Consider the following 19,386-nt stretch of genomic DNA (forward strand, 5'->3'; position numbering starts at 1 on the left):
TGAGGCCGGCGCGGCCGCGCCGCGGGGGCGTCTGGGAGTTGTAGTCCGACCGGCGCCCTGACGCACTTTGCTGCGGGCCAACGGGCGCCATTGTGCGGCGCGCGCCGGGTGAGTAGGGCGCGAAACTCGCGCCTGTCGGGGGCTGCGCGTCCGGGGGTGGGGCAGCTCCTCTGCGGAGAGCGCAGCCTCGGGCCCTTCTCTGAGGAGCTCCAGAGCTCGGAGCCGCCCCTGCCTGCCGCTCTCCCGCCTTGGTGTGGGACGTGGGAGGTGACCCGGAACCCCAAGGGGAAGTGGCTCTCCCCGGGCGTGAGGGGTGCGGGATCGGGCTGCCCCTGGGAGCGTGGGACATGGGGAGGGTGGACAACCCTCGGGGGGCGGGGAGGAGCGCGTTACTGTCGGCCAGGGTCGCGTCCTGTCATTTGGGAGTAAGGGTGATGATTCATTCTGGGCGTTTTCCCATGTGGGGGTGGACTTGTCATTCCGCGTTGATGGAGCCCATTCTGAGCAGAGGTGGGATAGCCCCCCGGCGTATCCCTTACACCTCTTCCCGGTCCCAACTTTGGTTTTCTCAGGACTCTGCCACAAGAGACACATTGAGGAGGAGAGAAGTATGGCCTCTAGACTTCCGACGACCTGGTCCTGTGTGAGTAGAAGCTCTTTTTAGCTTTTGAGTCCACCCCTTCATCTGAGGGCAGGGATGTGGGTGGTTATGGGAGGCCACCTTCCCTGAGATGTCCTCGTTGCCGGAGAGCACCCCAAAGGGATTGGTTGGACATGGGAAACCCTGCTTGATGGAGCAACTACAGGTTGCTTTGCTTTCCAAGTGTGTGGTTAGATTAGAGGCCAGATTATGGGGAATTCTAAAGGCCAAGTTAAGGCGATTCAGTGGAAGCCTTGTACTGGGTGGAATAATTGACAGGTCTAAGTAGGGATGATGGTTATGTTTAGATTTCAACAGGTATTTTGGCATCAAGCAAGAGGTAACAGGAGCTGAGTTCAGCAGCAAGGGGAAAAGAGAATGGGAGTGGATCCCTGACGAGTAAATGAGGTAGAAACAATAGGGGCTGAAGTCTTGGGTGTGATGATTCAGCTCAGGGAATTCCCTAGGAAGCATACACATTAGATTAACAAGAAATGGGCATCTGGCGTGCTCTGGGGCAAGAGGGCGTTTCATACACCAGCAAGGTCTTGTGGTGTTCTTGCTGTGATCTGAATAGGATCAAACTTAGGTGTTTTCTCAGGGCTTCAGACAAAGACAGAAACTCAAGATGTGACACCCAGAATGCTCTTAGGTCATCTTGTAGACAAATTCATCTTGTACACAATTCTGTAAAGCACAGAATTGTGCTTTAATGGCCTCTGTCAGCCTCCCCTATCTGTCTTAGCCATGGATGAGAACAGACTCTGGCTGAACAAAAATCTGTGGATTTTTAGGAACCTGTGACTTTTGAAGATGTAACACTGGGTTTTACCAGGGAAGAGTGGGGACTGCTGCACCTCAAACAGAAGTCCCTGTACAGGGAAGTGATGCTGGAGAACTACAGGAACCTGGTCTCAGTGGGTAAGGCTGACCTCCACGTGAATAAAGATCTGCACTTTGGGGCACAAATGTAGCACCTTTGAAGTGTGGGTCTACTTGGGCTTAGACTGCAGGAATAGAGTGAGTGGAAGTGTTAAGGCCCTGGAGCCTAAGGGAGAGGGCTTAACTTTGTACTTGAAGGAAAAGGGCAGCTTTTTATTATGACTGCTGAAGCATCACCTAATACATCCCTCAAAGCCCCTGAATACCAGGGAGATAGGTCTGTCAGGGATGTTTTCAGCTATAGTAGTGGATGCTTCCTGTTTTGATAAAAAGAATTCCAGAGGATGTGGTGCCAATATCCAGCAGCTGAGGAGTATCGTCAAAGAACCTGATTCCTTCTATCTCTGGTTACTGTGAACCTTTCCATCTTCTGGCTAGTCATTGTATGGTTGTGGCTCCAAACGTGTCTGTATTCAACGCAGAACGGGGGGGGGGGGGCATCCGTGGCCAGCTCTCATGCACAGCTATATCATTTAGCAAGCAAGCAAAAGCTTTCCCAGAACACCCCCAGCTGACTCATCTCCCTTTGTGTCAGGGTGACCAAAACTGGGCCTCACTGCCACCTTTTCTAGCAGGAGAGTCCCAAAAAGCCAACAAAGGGGATGAATGGGGTTGTGGTCACTAGAAATTATGTTATGCCATAGCAGGGAAGAAGGTGGGAACAGCTTGTACTGGAGCAGGACAACATTTTCTTCCAAACTCGTACCTCCCCCCCAAGCTCTGTCTCTTTTCCTTTGAGCAGAACATCAGCTTTCCAAGCCAGATGTGGTATCTCAGTTAGAGGAGGCAGAAGAATTCTGGCTGGTGGAGAGAGGAATTCCTCAAGACACCTTTCCAGGTGAGAACCATATGGGAAGTCCCCATGGGGAATGGACCAACTGATAACTCAGGGACCAATATTTTGAAAAAGAGCTAGAGGGTGGGAGACCTCACGTGGAGTGCTATAATAAGCAGCCACGGATATGCAGAACCAAACTCCAAGTTTTTCTCTGGCCCCAGAGCTAGAAGTGTCCTGCTTTGTTAAAAGTGAACCTGTTGCTGGTGGCAAGTGACACGGGCTCCCTCACAGCATTCCATTCATTGTCGGTTGCCTTCCCCTCATGTAATCACTATTAACTCTGGTGGATCTCCAGCCAGGCTTTATGGCAGGGGTCCTCAAACTTTTTAAACAAAGGGCCAGTTCACTGTCCCTCAGACCCTTGGAGAGTGCGCACTATGAGCCCGGGATGTGTCGGCTGCTAAGCAGGACAGGTAGCAGAGGCAAAAATACCCAGCGGGCCAGATAAATGTCCTTAGCGGGTGGCATGTGGCTCGCGGGCTGTACTTTGAGGACGCCTGCTTTATGGATTTACATGTATGTGTGTAAACTTATATATCTATTTTGGAAGTGTACCATACTCAGTGCAGACAGGTCTACTTTATTCCTTTTAAAAACTTCAGTGTAGTCCACATTTGATTTTTCATTCAGGTTATTACAAGGAACTTCGTTGTATACATTTTTTTTGCCCATACAAGTTGGTTTTTCTGTAGGTTGGATTTATTTATTTATCTGTTTGTGGTTTTTGATACTGGAGCTCAATGTATTTGTCATAAATTAGGTAACATTCTCCCTAGATCAAATCCAAGGAGTTATACCAATCATGTGGCCCGAGGGCACAGTATCCACAAGTAAGGCCGCCTTAGCAGGTATGGTGGCAACCATAGGTTTCATCAGTTAACTATGCAAGAAAACCATGAAGTTAAAGCACTAACATCAGTTAACTGCAGGATAACTAATATGTAACTAAAAATTTGATAGCAACAAATTGCCCTCTAAAATTCTGTAAAATACATATAGCTGCTTGAGTACGTGAATGCTCTTTTCCCCCTCCATCACCAGCAGAATTTTAATGGTCTTTTTAAGATTTTAAGATCTGCTGGGCAAAAAATAGCACATTCAGTTTAGTTCACATTTTCCTCACAGCTCACAAAGTTGCATGTATTTTATAAATTTATAGACTATTGGTATTTTTTCTTTTGTGAATTCATATATTCCCCCCCCCTTTTTTTTTCTTATCTCTTTTGTGTGTATGTGGAAACTACATATTCTGGATGTTAATATGGAAATCCCAAACCAACATTTATCTCCTACCGTTATGTAGTCTCTGTACAGAATTTTTATAACTTAAAGTATTTTTTTCTTTTCAAGTCTGCCTTTATTCCTGTTCTAGGTTTTGTATCATACGTAGGCAAATAGTGCAGATACTTTTGTGGTTTCTGGTATTTTTAATTTGCTTTTTGGTTAGTTCAGTTTATGTGGAATTTCCTCTTTAATGTGGTGTGTGTAGGTTCTTCCTCTGTTCTTTTTACTTTTTTTGTTCCATCATGTAATTGCGTTCATCATGGGTGGTAGTTCCAAAGCATTGTGAAGCTGTGAGTGTTAACAGTGGATGCCTAGTCTCCTGACTTAAATGGGTAAAGTTTTTGGGTTTTGATGAGCATGACACTGGATTCTGCTTTGATTCAAATCAGTTTTTATATGAATGAAGAAACAGTCATCTAGTCTTTTCTAATGAACAAAAATCAGTAACATCTCCAGTTTCCCTTCCAGAGCCTACCAAAGTGGTCACAGGGATTTTTTTCCTTTAAGCAGTTAACACTGGATCATAATAGACAGAACTGCCCTTTGTAATGTGCTACTGGAGTCTGTTGAGTTATTTTTAGGATTTTCCTGTCAGTACTCATAAATTACTTTGGGGAGATGGTTTTTTCTTTGTTTGCTATCTGTTTCAGCTTTTCTGTCAGTGTGCTGGCTACAAAGCACACTGGATGCTTTCCCTTCTCTTTGTTCTGTGTGCTCTGATTCAGGTGCCATTGGAACTATCCACTTGTGGCAGTATTGAGCTGTGAAATCTGTACCTGGCCCCCATCTTTGATGATGATCTGTTCACACTGTCTCTGTTCACTGGATTCTCTGTGACCCCCTCCCCCTCTTTTTTTCTTTTTTTCTTTTCTTTTTCTTTTTCTTTTTTTGAGACAGAGTCTTGCTTTGTTGCCCAGGCTAGAGTGAGTGCCGTGGCATCAGCCTGGCTCACAGCAACCTCAATCTCCTGGGCTCAGCAATCCTCCTGCCTCAGCCTCCCAAGTAGCTGGGACTATAGGCATGCACCACATGCCCCCTAATTTATCTTTCTGTATATTTTTAGTTGACCAATTAATTTCTTTCTATTTTTAGTACAGATGGGGTCTCGCTCTTGCCCAGGCTGGTTTCAAACTCCAGACCCTGAACCATCCTCCCGCCTCAGCCTCCCAGAGTGCTAGGATTACAGGCGTAAGCCACTGCACCCAGCCCTTTTTTTCAATCCTATTTCAGATTTTTCCATGTTTCAGTGTGATGGCTTAACATAAATGTTTTCTGATTTTCTTTTCAACAAAGTCCTTCCATTCCCTTCACTGAAAATGTTTCTAACCATTGGCACTGGTCGCTAAACTATAGCTCCCCTACAAAGTACTGCAGTGCAAGCACCTTGGATCTGCCTATGGTGGTTTCTGTGTTCTCTGGTTTCTCCCCTGGATCACCCAGCCTCCTCATGTCCCTTCTGGTCTTTATGGTTCTGGATTACTCTGGCTGGGACAGGTCTGTTTTTCATCCTCCCTAGCACTTAAGTCCCATATCCTGCATGGGAAAACTTCCAGGCTGTGTACTTTGGATGTAGTTCCCTAAGTCTAGCTGCTGTGTGGGTCACTGTGGATGCCTTGGTTCTATACATCTAGGGAGAGCAGGTTCCACAGGTGACAGATTGGGGGGTGGTATCCCAGAGTGAAAGACCACGTGAGGGGAGGCTCGTCAGGGAGGTAGCCCTGAGGTGATGGGTGCCCGGTTTATCTCTGCTCTGTTACAGAAAGAGTCCTTTATTAGATGTTTTCCTTCCTTTCCTTCCCCATCTCTTACCTCACAAATATTTATAGAGGGTCTCTTCTGTCCCACGCAGTATACTAAACACTTGTGTGAGAAACCAAAGCCCTTATATAAACCCTGCCACTGTAGATTTCATAGTTTTAAAGATGATGGCCTTTTATAAACAGGATGCACAGATATGAACAATTAAGGTAAGTACTGAGAAGGAAAACAGCACAGTGGAAAGGGGGGAGCAGTGAGAAATTACTCAAGAGGAGGTAGTCAGGGAACACTGCAGCATGAGATTTAAGCCAGTTCCTGAGGGAAAATGGTCTGTAGATTGTAAGAGTGGTGGTGAAAGAGCTTCCAGGCGTGAAGACACCATTCGTGGTGACCATGAGATGGGAAAGAGCTTATTTTGAAGAACAGAAAGTTGCCCTGTGTGCAAGGGGTAAGTAACAAGTATAAAGCTGTGCACGTTTTTTGGCAGAGTCAGGGTCTCATTAGCTATGAAGGGACTGTTTTGCATTCTCAAGAGGGGGTATAACATTGTTTTTTACTGCTCCCTCTGGGTGGCTTGTGAAGAAAGAACTGTGGTACAGCACAGGTGGAGGCAGGCAGGGAGCCACGGTAGCATTCAGGGTAAAGGTGGTAATACTTGGCCTGAGAGTAGCAGCAGGGTTGGGGAGAAGCAGGTGTGGGTGATTTATAGGTGGACCCAGTGGAGCTAAGTGAGTAATTGGCTGAGTGGGATGAAAGAAAAGCTGCCAAGAATTCCTCATGAGTGAAAGGAATGCTTCGAGTGAGTTCCTCTGAGTATTTGTAACTTGTATTTACTGCATACGGTGGTGCCTCAGTATTCATGGGGGAATTGGTTCCAGGACCACCCCCACAACATACTGAAATCCACGGATGCTCAAGTTCCTCTTATAAAGTGCTTTAGTATTGGCATATAACTTAAACACATCCTCCCATATAGTTTTTTTTTTTTTTTTTTTCGATACAGTCTCACTCTGTTGCCCAGGCTAGAGTGCAACCTCCAACTCCTGGGCTCAAGCAATCCTGCTGCCTCAGCCTCCCGAGTAGCTGGGACTACAGGCATGCGCCACCATGCCAGGCTAATTTTTTCTATATATTTTTAGTTGGCTAATTAATTTCTTTCTATTTTTAGTAGAGACGGGGGTCTGGCTCTTGCTCAGGCTGGTCTTGAACTCCTGACCTTGAATGATCCATCTACCTCGGCCTCCCAGCGTGCTGGGATTACAGGCGTGAGCCACGGCACCCAGCCCTCCCATATGCTTTAAATCAATCTCAGGTCATTACTTGTAATACCTGATATGTCATAAATGCTATGTAAATAGTTATACTGTGTTGTTTAGGGAATAATGTCAAGGAAGAAACTCTGCTCAGCAGTGTGGACACAGACATCCATTTTTTTCCCTAAATATTTTCAGTCTACAATTGGTTGAACCCATGGATACAGAGAGCTACCATTGTTTTTCATGTGTCAATATCTTATTTTAAAAATGTGATAAAAGAGAAAAATTACTTCTGAATTTGGGGCATTAGCCAAGGGTGTTAGCACGTCTGGTAAAGGCATAGACTTTCCGAAGGGTGTAAATGGGGGGGGAGGGTTGTTTGGGGTTTTTTTACTTTTTTTTTTTTTCTGAGAGAGAGTCTCACTCTGTTGCCTGGGCTAGAGTAGAGTGCCATGGCGTCAACCTAGCTCACAGCAACCTCAAATTCCTGGGCTCAAGCAATCCTTCTGCCTCAGCTTCCTGAGTAGCTAGGACTATAGGCATGCGCCACATGCCCCCCTAATTTTTTTTTCTGTATATTTTTAGTTGACCAATTAATTTCTTTTTATTTTTAGTACAGACGGGGTCTCGCTCTTGCTCAGGCAGCTTTCAAACTCCAGACCTTGAACGATCCTCCTGCCTCAGCCTCCCAGAGTGCTAGGATTACAGGCGTGAGCCACTTTGCCCAGCCAGGGGTTTTTTACTTTTTATTTTGAAATAATTTCTAAAAAAACGTTACACTGATAGTGCAAAGTAGTAGCTTTTGCCTTGATTCAAGATTTTGAAGTGTTCCATGTCTTGACTGGTTCTATTAATGAAGAGTGAATGAGAAGGAACCATAGAGACATCTAAAGAAGTTGGCAAAGCCAGTTGAGTGCACCTGTTTTGGACCTCAGAAGGAGGTCCAGTCAGCAAATAAAAATGTGGGAGTCATATGTTTGGAATGGCATGATTTATTGTTTTTTTTTGTTTTTTTTTTTGTTTATGCCATAAAAGTGAGAAATATTTATTGTTAACTGAGAAATCTGTCCCCTGCGGTGATCTTTTTCTCCCAACACTGGCATGGTTTTGCCCCTCATTAGTGGACAGAACTGAGATTCAATGCAAAGCTGGGCCTTTTTGGCAACTCAACTTGTGTACCTTTCCAGCTTTCCATTATGCAGCCTAGGCTCTGTCTGGTTGTTGAAGTAGAAAGGAAACTTGGCAAATGCTAGGACAAATGGCATTCATCGTCAAGAAAGCACTGAATTTGGGATGATACTGTGGAAATTTAAAAAAAAAAATGAGGAAGTAAATTAGATTGCACACAAATCTTCATCTATCACTTAGAAGAAAGCATTGCCGTGTGTGGTTCTTGGGTGGGATACTTGAGATGTAACTTAGATTTAATCATTAGGGAAGCAAGGAAGGAAAGAGACTATTATGAAGGTCGTGATCATAGGAAATCCTGCATGACATTTAACATTTTTGACTTATCAATAAATTAAGCAGGAAATGAGCTTTACAAGTAAGAATATGGCAACCCTTTCAGAGACCAAACGTTAGTGGAAATAAGTCATTTGTGTAAAAAGAAAGTGGTTTTTATTAGGAGGAAGAGAAACAAATGCTTCTATAGATTCCATCCTTCATGAGTTTTCAACATCTGAGAACTCACATAGGGAAGAAATTTCAGGAATATGAGCACATCAGGAAAGACTTCTGCCCTAATGCAGTTTTATCTTGAGAGAATTCATACTGGAAAAGTTCTTACACTCAATAATTGCCATCTGAGAACTCTGAAATCATGAGAATGTAATTTCTGTGGAAAAAGTTTCACACGTAGCTGTCTTGCTCAGCCTCATAGAAATCATGCTTGAGATAGCCTAAGAACATAATCACTGTTGGGAATACTTCAGGTGTTACAGAACCTACTGGCTGGGAGAGCTGTGAACATGACAAAGTAGGAACCCCTTCAGTAGGAGTCCTCATTGTTTTCAGCATCAGAGGACTCATATGGGTGAGGATCCTCTGAATATAATGTCTGCATGCAAATTATCAGTCTTAGTCCCACCTTATTTAAAAGAGTGAAAGAAACTTACACTGGAAGGAACCCTATTGAATAATTTAAATGTGGTATTTTACCCTATTTTTATACCATATGTTATACAGAAGGTGAACCCTACATAAAAGTTTGGTAACATAAGTATATAAATGTAGTAAGACAGGTCTTGTCTTTTCTGATTGGTTTTACCATCTGACCTGATCGTCTGGAACAAATATTAAATAATAAGAGTGAGCAGGCTTTCTTATTTCAATTCTCCTGTATGTCCCCTTTGCTAGCACAATGACTGATTCAGTAAACTATTACCTAGCAAATAAATGGATGAAGAAATTGCAAGAGATAAAGAGTGTCTTCAAAGAGGATACTAAAGAGAACAGGGTGTGTAAGAGATAGTAAAGGAAAATCATGAGATGGTGCTACAAGGAACTCTGAAGGGCCCACATCCTTGGGTACTAGGTTGAGAGTGGCTAACAAGCATTTTTTTGCTGAAATTTAGTCTATCCAAGTGTGGTCACATGCTTTGTGATCTTTTATTGAAGAACACTTTACATTCTGTCACCTCCCACATATTTGCTCTCTAAGACGTATGTAAATCTTGAGCCTCTTAATCTGGAGAACATTTCCTGGCATCCAGAGTTGGTACCCGAGGCTAATTCCAAAGGCTGAAATGCCTTGACTGTTAATTGAGTGTGAAGGAAAACAAAAGAACTGAAATGTTGAAGCAGACATTTTTTGGAGAAAAGAAAACTACCTCCAAAAGTCCTATGGAAAGAGGAAAAATAAAAAGCAACCTATAAACCTATACTTGGAGCTGGGTGCTATGCCTCATGCCTGTAATCTTAGCACTTTGGAAGGATCACTTGACTCAAGAGTTTGAGACCAGCCTGAGCAAGAGTGTGACCCCTTTTCTACTAAAAATAGAAAGATTAGCCAGGCACAGTAGTGCATGCCTAAAGTCCCAGCTACTCGGAAGGCTGAGGCAGGAGGATTGCTTGAGCCCAGAAGTTTGAGGTTCAAAGTTGCATTTAGCTACAATGATGCCACTGTACTAGTGTGACTCTATCCCCCCCCCTAAAAAAAAACTAGTGGGGGAACCCTGTACAGATAATCAGGAACACATGTTGCCAAAATTAATGAAAGCACTGTTCACTGCTCTCATAAAGAGTAAAATAGCTCTTTATGTTCTGATATGAACTATGTATTTTTTAAAATATATATTTTAATATAGAGAGACATAAAAATTAAACATTTCTTACGTATATTCACATGTGAACACAAATATGGTTGTGTCAGTTGATCATCACTGGAAGATTATAGAAACTGGCAGGCTGTGATTGCTTCCTGAGAAGAAAACTAGGTGAGAGGGTGACTTTCTTTATGTTATGTGTTCCTTCTGTACCTTTGTGATTTTATATTAGTTTTTAGTGGTGTAGCCCATAACTGCTCATAAAATGGAAATGGCTGTCTCCTTCCTGCGCTGTCACTACAACCTTGTCCAGTTCCTGACACAGTATAGGTGCTCGGTAATTATTTGTTGAGTGTAAGAATAAACAAACAACCAAATGGGAAGATTTTTGGAAAAGTATAAAGTGGGCAAAATTGGTCCTAGGAGAAATAGCAAAATTAACTGTTTTTAGAACAAATTGACCACTTGCATCTTAGTATTGCTCTGGGCAGTGAATATTTTTCATCTTGCTGTTAAAGGGTAGATTTCCTAGTATGTGAATGGTTCAATAACATAATACAGGCTACCATGTTTACAGGTTTTTTTCTGTAAAGTATATGTTGTATTTCCACCAAAGCACAAAATGGGGAAAGTATTGAAATAAAGGAAATATTTGTAGCTTATAACAATTACGCATCTTTTTTTAAAAAAAACATCCTCTGAAATACTGTTAAAATAATGAGTCTTCATCAAAGTGACAGGTTAAAAAATCTGCAGAAATAGTTTTGGCTTATACCAGGAATAACCAGTTTGACACAGATGGAAGGAAGATTTTTAAAACTTTTAAAGAATTATACCTAAGAATAAATTATTAAGGAATGAGCAGGCCCTATTTGAAGAAAATTATAAGTTGCAAAGGTATGGAAGATTTGAGTAAATTTTTGAGGGCTTACAAAGACTAGAACTACTAAATTCTGTTTAAGTCCTGTGGCCATCCTAGCCATCAACCTCTGAAGAGCTGCTGCTGGAGCCATTTTTACTGTGGGACCAGAAATGCAAACCCCTGACCGGGGCTGGCTGGAAAGAAGCAGGTGGGGGTGCAAACCAAGTATCCCCTCACCCCTGGGCCTGCACTACCCACCCCTGCTCAGGCTTCCAAGTGGGAGGAAACCTCCCGAGATAATGTAGAGATAGGATACAATTATGCTGCCAATGAGATTTCCCAGAATTTGACAGAAATATGGGAAAATCCAGACAGTAAGCTGAAAAGCTAGTTGTCTTGGTGATGAAATTTTCAGTCACCAAAGCACTTAGAAGCTGTGTTAAGTCAAGAAATACAGCTTGAGCACCTGCCATGATGCCAGCCAAGTACTGTTTTTTGTTGGGTTTTTTTTTTGGAGACAGAGTCTCACTTTGTTGCCTAAGCTAGAGTGAGTGCCGTGGCGTCAGCCTAGCTCACAGCAACCTCAAACTCCTGGGCTCAAGCGATCCTCCTGCCTCAGCCTCCCGAGTAGCTGGGACTACAGGCATGTGCCACCATGCCCGGCTAATGTTTTCTATATATATTAGTTGGCCAATTAATTTCTTTCTATTTACAGTAGAGACGGGGTCTCGCTCTTGCTCAGGCTGGTTTCAAACTCCTGACCTCGAGCGTTGTTCCCGCCTCAGCCTCAGAGTGCTGGGATGACAGGCGTGAGCCACCGCCCCGGGCGCCAGCCAAGTAGTGTTGTAGGGCTGGAGCACAGCAATGAAAAGCACCTGCCTTGACCCTGCTGCTGTTGGGCCTGCGTTCACGCCAGCGCAGCCGCTAGCATATGTGTCTGATTGAATCAGTGGACATGTCGGCTTGGCTCCTGGTTCGCACGGGCCACCTGTAACTAATGCTCCTGTGTTGGTGCAGACTTATAACACTTCCTTCACAGAAGTTCCATTGGACAGCACTGTTCTAGAGAGGACGGGGGTGGGGGGGTGATAAGTAGATTAGTGCACCAGATGCTCTGAGATGGCAATAAGTGCTCCAAAGAAAATGAAACTGGGATATATGGGGGGACTGGGGAGGAGGTGTGGATGGGCAGCAGTTCAGAACTACACAGGATGATGACTCTAAGGAGGTAACGTTTGAGCTGAGACTGGATAGGAAAGGTGGACCAGGTGAAGAAGCTGGACCAGGTGAAGACTGTACTGAGCACAAGGGTGGCACATGCGAGGGGCATCTCTGAGAAAAAGACGGTGGCTGTGGGAGGCCCCTTTGGTGTGAAGGACACAAAAGCCCATCCTGAACAGTGATCTAGGATCCCACCAAGAGTTGCCTCATTAGAACAAAAGATGCTCCTATCACCTAGAAAATTCCAAGCGATTTAGGAGCACTGTGTCAGAAACCAGGGTCAAAGATGAAATATTAGAAGAAAAGACGTTCCTAACATCCTAGGATTTTCTATTTCATATAAGTATAGTAATAATATGTGGCCTTTTACCTATGGCTTCTTTGACTTAGCATAACGTTTTCAAGGTTCATCTGTGTTATGGTATGTATTAGTACTTTGTTCTTTTTTGTTGCTGTATATTTTATTGTATGGGTAGATTACAATTTGTTTATACATCCCTCAGTTGAGGGCCCAAAAATGGAAATAACCCAGGTGTCTGTTACGAATAATGCTGCTATGAACATTCTCAGACAAGTTTTTATATGCATATGCTTTCAGGTCTCTTAGATACATGTACTAGGAGGGGAGTTTTGAGGTCATGTGGAACTCTATCTTTAACTTTTTGAGGTTTTGCCAAACTGGTTTTACAGAGCGGTATGGCATTCTATATTCCCACCAGCAGTGCATAAGTGTACCAGTTTTTCCATAGCCTCACTTATTCCGATCCATCTTTGATAAAAAGCCATTGTAGTGGATGTGAGGTATATTTAACTGATTTTTATTTGCATTTCACTGATGGGTAGTGATGTTGAGCTTCTTTTAACGTGCTTTTGACCATTTGTCTTGCTCTGCTGTTGACTTGCAGAATATCCTGGGCTTCAGCTCAACCCTCAGGTGGATTCTCTTCCTGCTGAGAATCCCCTGATGAATATTGAGGTTGTTGAGGTCCTTACACTGAACCAGGAGGTGGCTGGTCCCCGGAATGCCCAGATATGGGCTCTCTACGCTGAAGATGGGGTCCTGAGTCCCGACATCCTCAGGGAGCCAGGACAACTGGGCAAGCATCCAGCTGACCCTGAGGCTGCTCGCCAGAGGTTCCGAGAGTTCCGTTATGAGGACGTGGCGGGTCCCCAAGAGGCCCTGGCCCAGCTTCGTGAGCTGTGTCACCAGTGGCTGGAGCCCGAGGTACGCTCCAAGGAGCAGATGCTGGAGCTGCTGGTGCTGGAGCAGTTCCTGGGCGCATTGCCTGGGAAGCTCCGTACATGGGTGGAATCGCAGCACCCAAAGGACTGCCAAGAGGTGGTGGCTCTAATGGAGGATGTGACTTGGCTGTCTGAAGAGAAAGGTGAGTGCAGTGGAATGGCAGGTAGAGTGTCTGCTCTGTGTGGACTTCTTGGAAGTCCCCGTAGGAAAGAAGCTCCAGGTTTCCTGGGAGGGTCAGGGAAAGGGTTGTGCCCACTCTATGTAGAACAAAGACATCTGTGTCCCCCATGTGTTCCCATGTCAGCTACCGAAACCCCTGGGTGGGGTTCAGGACTGCATTCTCTAAGGAGCCCACAGGCTTCCAATAGACGCTCACAGATAAAGTGCTTCTTTTTACCCCTTGGGAGCCCTGCTGTACCACAAGCTGTCTCTTACTTGGTCGGACAGACAAGACTCCTGAGCTCTTAGAGCCTGCAGTGCAGTAGGAGAGACAGGTTTAACAAATGAATGTGCACGGGATGCTGGGATCAAGATGAACTTGAGGGTCCTGGTGGGGTTTATGGAGGCCAAGTCACTGCAGACACCTGGTGTAGAGTGGACTTAGCCAGGTGAAGAAAGGATGCAGGAAGGATGTGCCAAGCAGAGGGAGCATTGCTTTTAAGGGCCTAAGATAGAATGGGTCACAGTATATGCAAAAATCAGGGAGAAATTGGGTAGGTCGGTGGAGGAGGGGAGCAAAGAACCTCTGGCACAGCCAGTGGGGGCCTTGGGGGGATCTGCATGCTGTTCTAAAGCAACAGGAAGTTAAAGCAAGGGGCCTCGATCCCTGAGCTCTGGGAGCAGGTGACACAATTAAACTCAGGTTTTAAAAGTTTACCATGCTGTAGCGTGTGGTGGGTGGTGGACAGAGGACAGGAACGGGACTGGAAGCATGCTGGCTTCCCAGAGCTGTTGCCCCTTCCTCCCGAGAGAGGCGGCTGGCGGGGGAGAGAGCACACGTGGAGTGTATTTGGGAGTGAGACCCTGAGAGACTTGGTTTCTTCAGCAGGCTGAGTTTCACAGACTATGATGCTTCTGCACTGTGCACCTCCATTTTCCATGGTGATGGGTACCCAGAAGATGTTTCTGAAGTGAAGGAATGATAGGTTGATGCTTGTGATTGAGGGGGAAGGAGGAACCTACAGGAGGGTGCCAGGATTCTAAGAGGGCATCCTGGAGAAGCTGGGGTGGGAAGTGGTGGGGCTGGCAGATGCAGAGTCTGGGGTGCTGTGGTCAGCAGAATAACTGCCCCAGAGGTGTCTGTAAACTAATTCCTAGACCCTGTGAATATATTACCTTATATGGAAAGGGGGTCTTGCAGCTACAGCTAAGGTACGGCTCTCAAGTTGGGGGATAGGCTGGATTATTGGGGTGAGTCTGATGTAATCTCGAGGTTTCTAAGAGAGGTAGACCGCAGGATCAGAGTCAGAGGAGATGTGATGGCAGAAGCAGGGGTGACAGGAGGAAGAGCCGTAAGCTAAGTGTTTGGGGCTGCATTTAGAAGCTGGAAAAGGCCAGCGGTGGATTTTCCCCTAGAGCCTGGAAGGAACACAGTCCTGCTGACACCTTGACTTTAACCCAGTGAGGTACATACCATACCAGACTCCTGATCTCTAGAACTGTGAGCTAACAAATTTGTGTTCATTTGAGCCACTTAGTTTTCATCTATTTGTTACAGCAGCAATAGCAAACTAAGTACAGGTGCCAGGGAGACAGCTGTGGAGTTCCTGGCATGAAAGTCAGTGAGTTAGTTCATCCTGTTTAACCTCACAGATGAAATAAATCAGTATCACAGAAAATAGGAAGAGGGTTTCCAGAGAATCCTATATTTTGTGATCATTATGTCAGTTGGGACTCTTGGGCATGACTGTGGCAAATCCTTTCATAGGATGGCTCAGGAGGAAGAAAATTGAGAAAGTTCCAGGATGATCTGGCATCAGGCACAGCTGGACCCAGGAGCTCCAATATGTCATCTTTTCTCCCATATGTCACATTTTCTGCCTTCTGTTGGCTTCACCCACAGGCAGGCTGTCTCTTTATGGGCCTCCCATGGTGGAATTTTTCTTTCCCAAATGTTCTAGCAAAAGTCTCGTTGGACCTGATTGTTTGGCTGTGGGCTGTGTTCATCCCAGATCCAGTCACTGGCCAGCCTGGGTTACATCAGGTGCCCCTTGATGGTGGCAGTGGAGCATTACAGAAGCCTGCAGAGCATGTGGGGACGTGTAAAGGTCATGCATGAAAGAGCTGTGGTTGGGGGGCTGTAGGGCCAGGTGGGGCTATTTTCTGAGGTGAGAGAGACTTGATGAAGCTCACTGACAAAAGGGTGCATGTTCTGGAGCTTGGGGAAGTCCATGAGGTGGCAGGAGGGCTTGGAGGCCAGAAATGGGGGCTTGGCATGAGGCAGCCATCTCACAGGAGGGGCTGGGGTCCTGGACAGTTCCCGAGAGGGAAGGATTGGGACCAGGGGTCTCGACAGTGGGGGCACTGGTGCCCTGTGGCCCGTGCAGGGTAAGGCATCCTGCACCCATCCGGGTGTGGCCGGACACGTGCTGAGAGCAGAAGCTGAGGACGGTGGGGCTGAGCTGGAGCGAAGAGGGCAGGAGCAGGGACATCACGGGGGTGTGGTGGGATGACCTTATCCTCCCTGAGGGTGACCGCACCTCTGATCCCCTCCCAGCATTGCCCGCCCAGGACCCCGCCTGCTGTCGCGAGGTCCCCGCCCAACAGGAGGATATGGCCGTCCAGCCAGAGATGGCACTGCCTGAGGTAGGTGGGAAGGGTCATCCTCTTCTGATCCCAGCATCCCTGGTGAGGCAGGCCCATCCTTGAGGCCTCCCACAGGCTGGGCCATTCCACGCATGAGCTGTTAGGTTTGTTCTGGGCTCTGAAGCAACCTGAGTGTGAAGGGCGTCCCCGTCCTCTGGCCTCTGTGGCATTACTGGAGATGGCAACCTGGGAGTTGAGGGGGCATGAGACAAGAAGAAGGGACTGACCAAAATCCAGAGACTTGAGAGGTAGAACAACCTTCATGCAGGGGCATGAAGACCACATTTATATCCAGGTTAGAACGAGAGAGCCCTCATCCTTCAGAAATGCACACTTAAGTGTTCACAAGTGTCTGGGATTTGTTTCTCAATATCCTAGAGCTACTATGTGGATAAAACAGAGCAGGTTCTGTCTTGGCAGCTGTCAGGGTAATGTGGCATTAGCCAGAGGTCTTTACAAGTGACTAATACCGACTTGAGCATAGCAGTAAATTTATTGCCTTTCGTGTATTCTGGAGTAGGCTTCAGGCAAGGCTGCATCCAGGTGTTCCCAGGTGATGGGAAGAATCTCTGACCGTCCTCAGTCTCATGGCTCTGCTTTCTCCCATTCCTTCTCAGATAGGCTCTGCCCCATGTAGGCAAGATGCCCCTCATCTGAGCAAAGCAGAGTGGAGATGACCTCATTTTCCCAGAGTTCTGGTCAGCTCCCCAGAAAGGACCAATCATGGCATAGCCAGGCGACTGCCCTACCCTAGGTCAAGTGGAGAAGCAGTATTAATATTAATACAAGGAGAAGGCTCTGCAGTGGGAAGTTGTCAACATAGGGTAGGTGAGATACAGGTTTGGGTAGGGTAGCTTGCTTGTACTTGTAGCTCTTTGTGAAGTAGGGGCTTTGGCTCCTGAAGAAGGGACCCAATAGACATCTTGGGCCACAAGTAGGTGTCTCTAAACAAGTCACCAAAGCAGGAGAGTCCCTCGTGCAGTCAGCTATCACAGCCATCCTTTCTTCTGTCCCCATTGAGAACCCAGCTTAGCAGACATATCTGTGACCTTACAGGAGCCAGTGACCTTCCAAGATGTGGCTGTGGACTTCACCCAGGAGGAGTGGGGGCTGCTGGGCCCAAAACAGAGGACTGAGTACCGCGATGTGATGCTGGAGACCTTCGGGCACCTGATCTCTGTGGGTGAGGCCACACCCCTCACTTCACCTGTCTTAGGGATGGTCTGCCACAAGGGCTCTGAGTTGGGGTTCAGCTTCTTTGGGCCCAGCTCTAGGACTAGGCATGCCCTCAAAGCACCATTGCTCCATCCAGGGCCTTTAACTGGGACTCTAGACCAAGAGGGGTCGGGAACATTGGATCAACAGAGACAGCCTCATGTCTATTCACTCCAGGGGTGTGTGAGAGAACAGGAACTTGGAGAGCTAGGGGAACACCCCCTACACTCGTGCTGCCCCTTGTTCATCAAGCTCAGGGTTGCCCTCTTTGCTACTTCACTGCTTTCCAGTCTCTCCCCAGGTTACACCACTCTACTTGGAAAGACCAGCTGACTTTTGAACACTTAATTATGCAGGTTGTGCTGTCTGATCCATCCTAGCACTTTTTATGGTATCTGCATCTTTTGGTTTTTATTTTTATTTTTTTTCAGGGTGGGAGACTACTCTGGAAAGTAAGCAGTTAATTCCAAATTCTGACATTCCTGAGGAAGAACCAGCCCACAGCCTGAAAGTACAAGAATCATCCAGGGATTGTGCTGCATCCTGTACCTTGGGAGATGTCTTGCAGGGTGGGGACTTGGAAGTCCCAGACAAAGTGTTGAAACAAGCGGGTTCCACTCTGGACAATGTCCTCCCTCAGGAGCCTTGTGAAAATCCTGAGTCCCAGGCAGACGCTGGTCTTGACACAAGCCAGGTTTCACTCCAGAAAATTCCTCCTAAAAAACGTTTGCGCAAACGTGGCTCGCAGGTTAAAAACATGAGACATAATTCGCATGTAAAACTTCATCAGAATCGCTGCGAAAGGCAAAAGGCCAGAGAAAGCAGTGGTTGTAGGAAAATCTTCAGCCGGAGTGTTAAGCAGATTACATTTATAAGAATTCACAAGGGGAGCCAAGTTTGCAGGTGTAGTGAATGCGGTAAAATGTTCCGGAACCCAAGATACTTTTCTGTGCATAAAAAAATCCACACAGGAGAGAGGCCCTATGTGTGTCAGGACTGTGGGAAAGGGTTTGTTCAAAGCTCCTCCCTTACACAGCATCAGAGAGTACATTCTGGAGAGAGACCGTTTGAATGTCAAGAGTGTGGGAGGACCTTCAATGATCGCTCAGCCATCTCCCAGCACCTGAGGACTCACACTGGCGCCAAGCCCTACCAGTGTCAGGACTGTGGGAAAGCCTTCCGTCAGAGCTCCCACCTCATCAGGCACCAGAGGACTCACACTGGTGAGCGCCCGTATGTGTGCCACAAATGTGGAAAGGCGTTCACCCAGAGCTCACACCTGATTGGCCACCAGAAAACCCACAGCAGGACAAAGTGGAAGAAGAAACAGCCTACTTTATAGCCCTCAAGCCAGTTGAAGAGACAGTGCCTTTTCAACTTGATCCTGCAATATATTGATAACATGCCTGGGCCGGTTGGGAATTGGGACTGAATGTGAAAGAGAAGCATTGAGTGGGGACGTTCCCAAGACCAAAGAACAACCAGGGAAAGCACTCGGCATATAATGAGTAAATAAGGAAATGAATGGGGACTTATTAGTATATTGGTTGAGGAGGAAAAAAAGATTTAATTTTTTAGTCATTTGATTTGCTATTGTTTGTTTATTCATTTAGTCATTAAAAATGATATAAGCATTTTAAGATTTTGCTAATAGGTTTAAAAAGCCAGATGCTTAATCTGTGCACTGATACTGTGTTCATGGTAAAGTATTTATATATATGGACAGGACTTGAAAGAGAATGTGGATAAATAAACTATATTTCTGTGTAGAATCTCTTTCCTTCCTTTCCCTGGCTGTGCCAACCTCACCCTTTTCTTGAACAGGGTGTGACTCCAGGCTGAGCAGACTCATATCGTGTATGAGGAGCCAGTGAGTTTTGTAGAGGAGGCTGTGGCCTTCATCTGGGAGGACTGGGGGCTGCTGTGCTCTCCCTCCTCAGAGGAACTTGTGCTAGGGGTGATGCTAGAGACGTGGGTGCCTGGTGGACATGGTCAAGATTCAGAGTCCCTAAAAGCTGGGCCTTCTGGGGCATGGGTTGCTTTAGTTCCAGGCCTG

General features: G+C 46.1%; 1 protein-coding gene across 4 annotated transcripts; it reads left to right on the forward strand.

Moving 5' to 3' along the window:
- Positions 1-11: 11 nt before the first annotated feature.
- ZNF274 (zinc finger protein 274) lies at positions 12-19,102 on the forward strand. Of its 4 annotated transcripts, none has more exons than XM_012758063.3 (8): positions 12-108; positions 573-643; positions 1,435-1,561; positions 2,325-2,420; positions 12,973-13,452; positions 16,027-16,115; positions 17,172-17,298; positions 17,762-19,102. In XM_012758063.3, exons 2-8 carry the CDS (start codon positions 611-613, stop codon positions 18,670-18,672), a joined length of 1,863 nt encoding a protein of 620 aa, XP_012613517.2. In that variant the 5' UTR covers positions 12-108; positions 573-610; the 3' UTR covers positions 18,673-19,102. The 4 variants fall into 4 exon arrangements, with proteins under 4 accessions (XP_012613517.2, XP_012613522.2, XP_075849435.1 ...); XM_012758068.3 differs by having other exon boundaries at positions 17,172-17,294; positions 17,762-17,924; XM_075993320.1 differs by having other exon boundaries at positions 96-112.
- The last annotated feature ends 284 nt before the right edge of the window (positions 19,103-19,386 follow it).

Source organism: Microcebus murinus, chromosome 16 (assembly GCF_040939455.1).
Source record: "Microcebus murinus isolate Inina chromosome 16, M.murinus_Inina_mat1.0, whole genome shotgun sequence".
In the NCBI taxonomy this organism is placed as follows: domain Eukaryota; kingdom Metazoa; phylum Chordata; class Mammalia; order Primates; family Cheirogaleidae; genus Microcebus; species Microcebus murinus.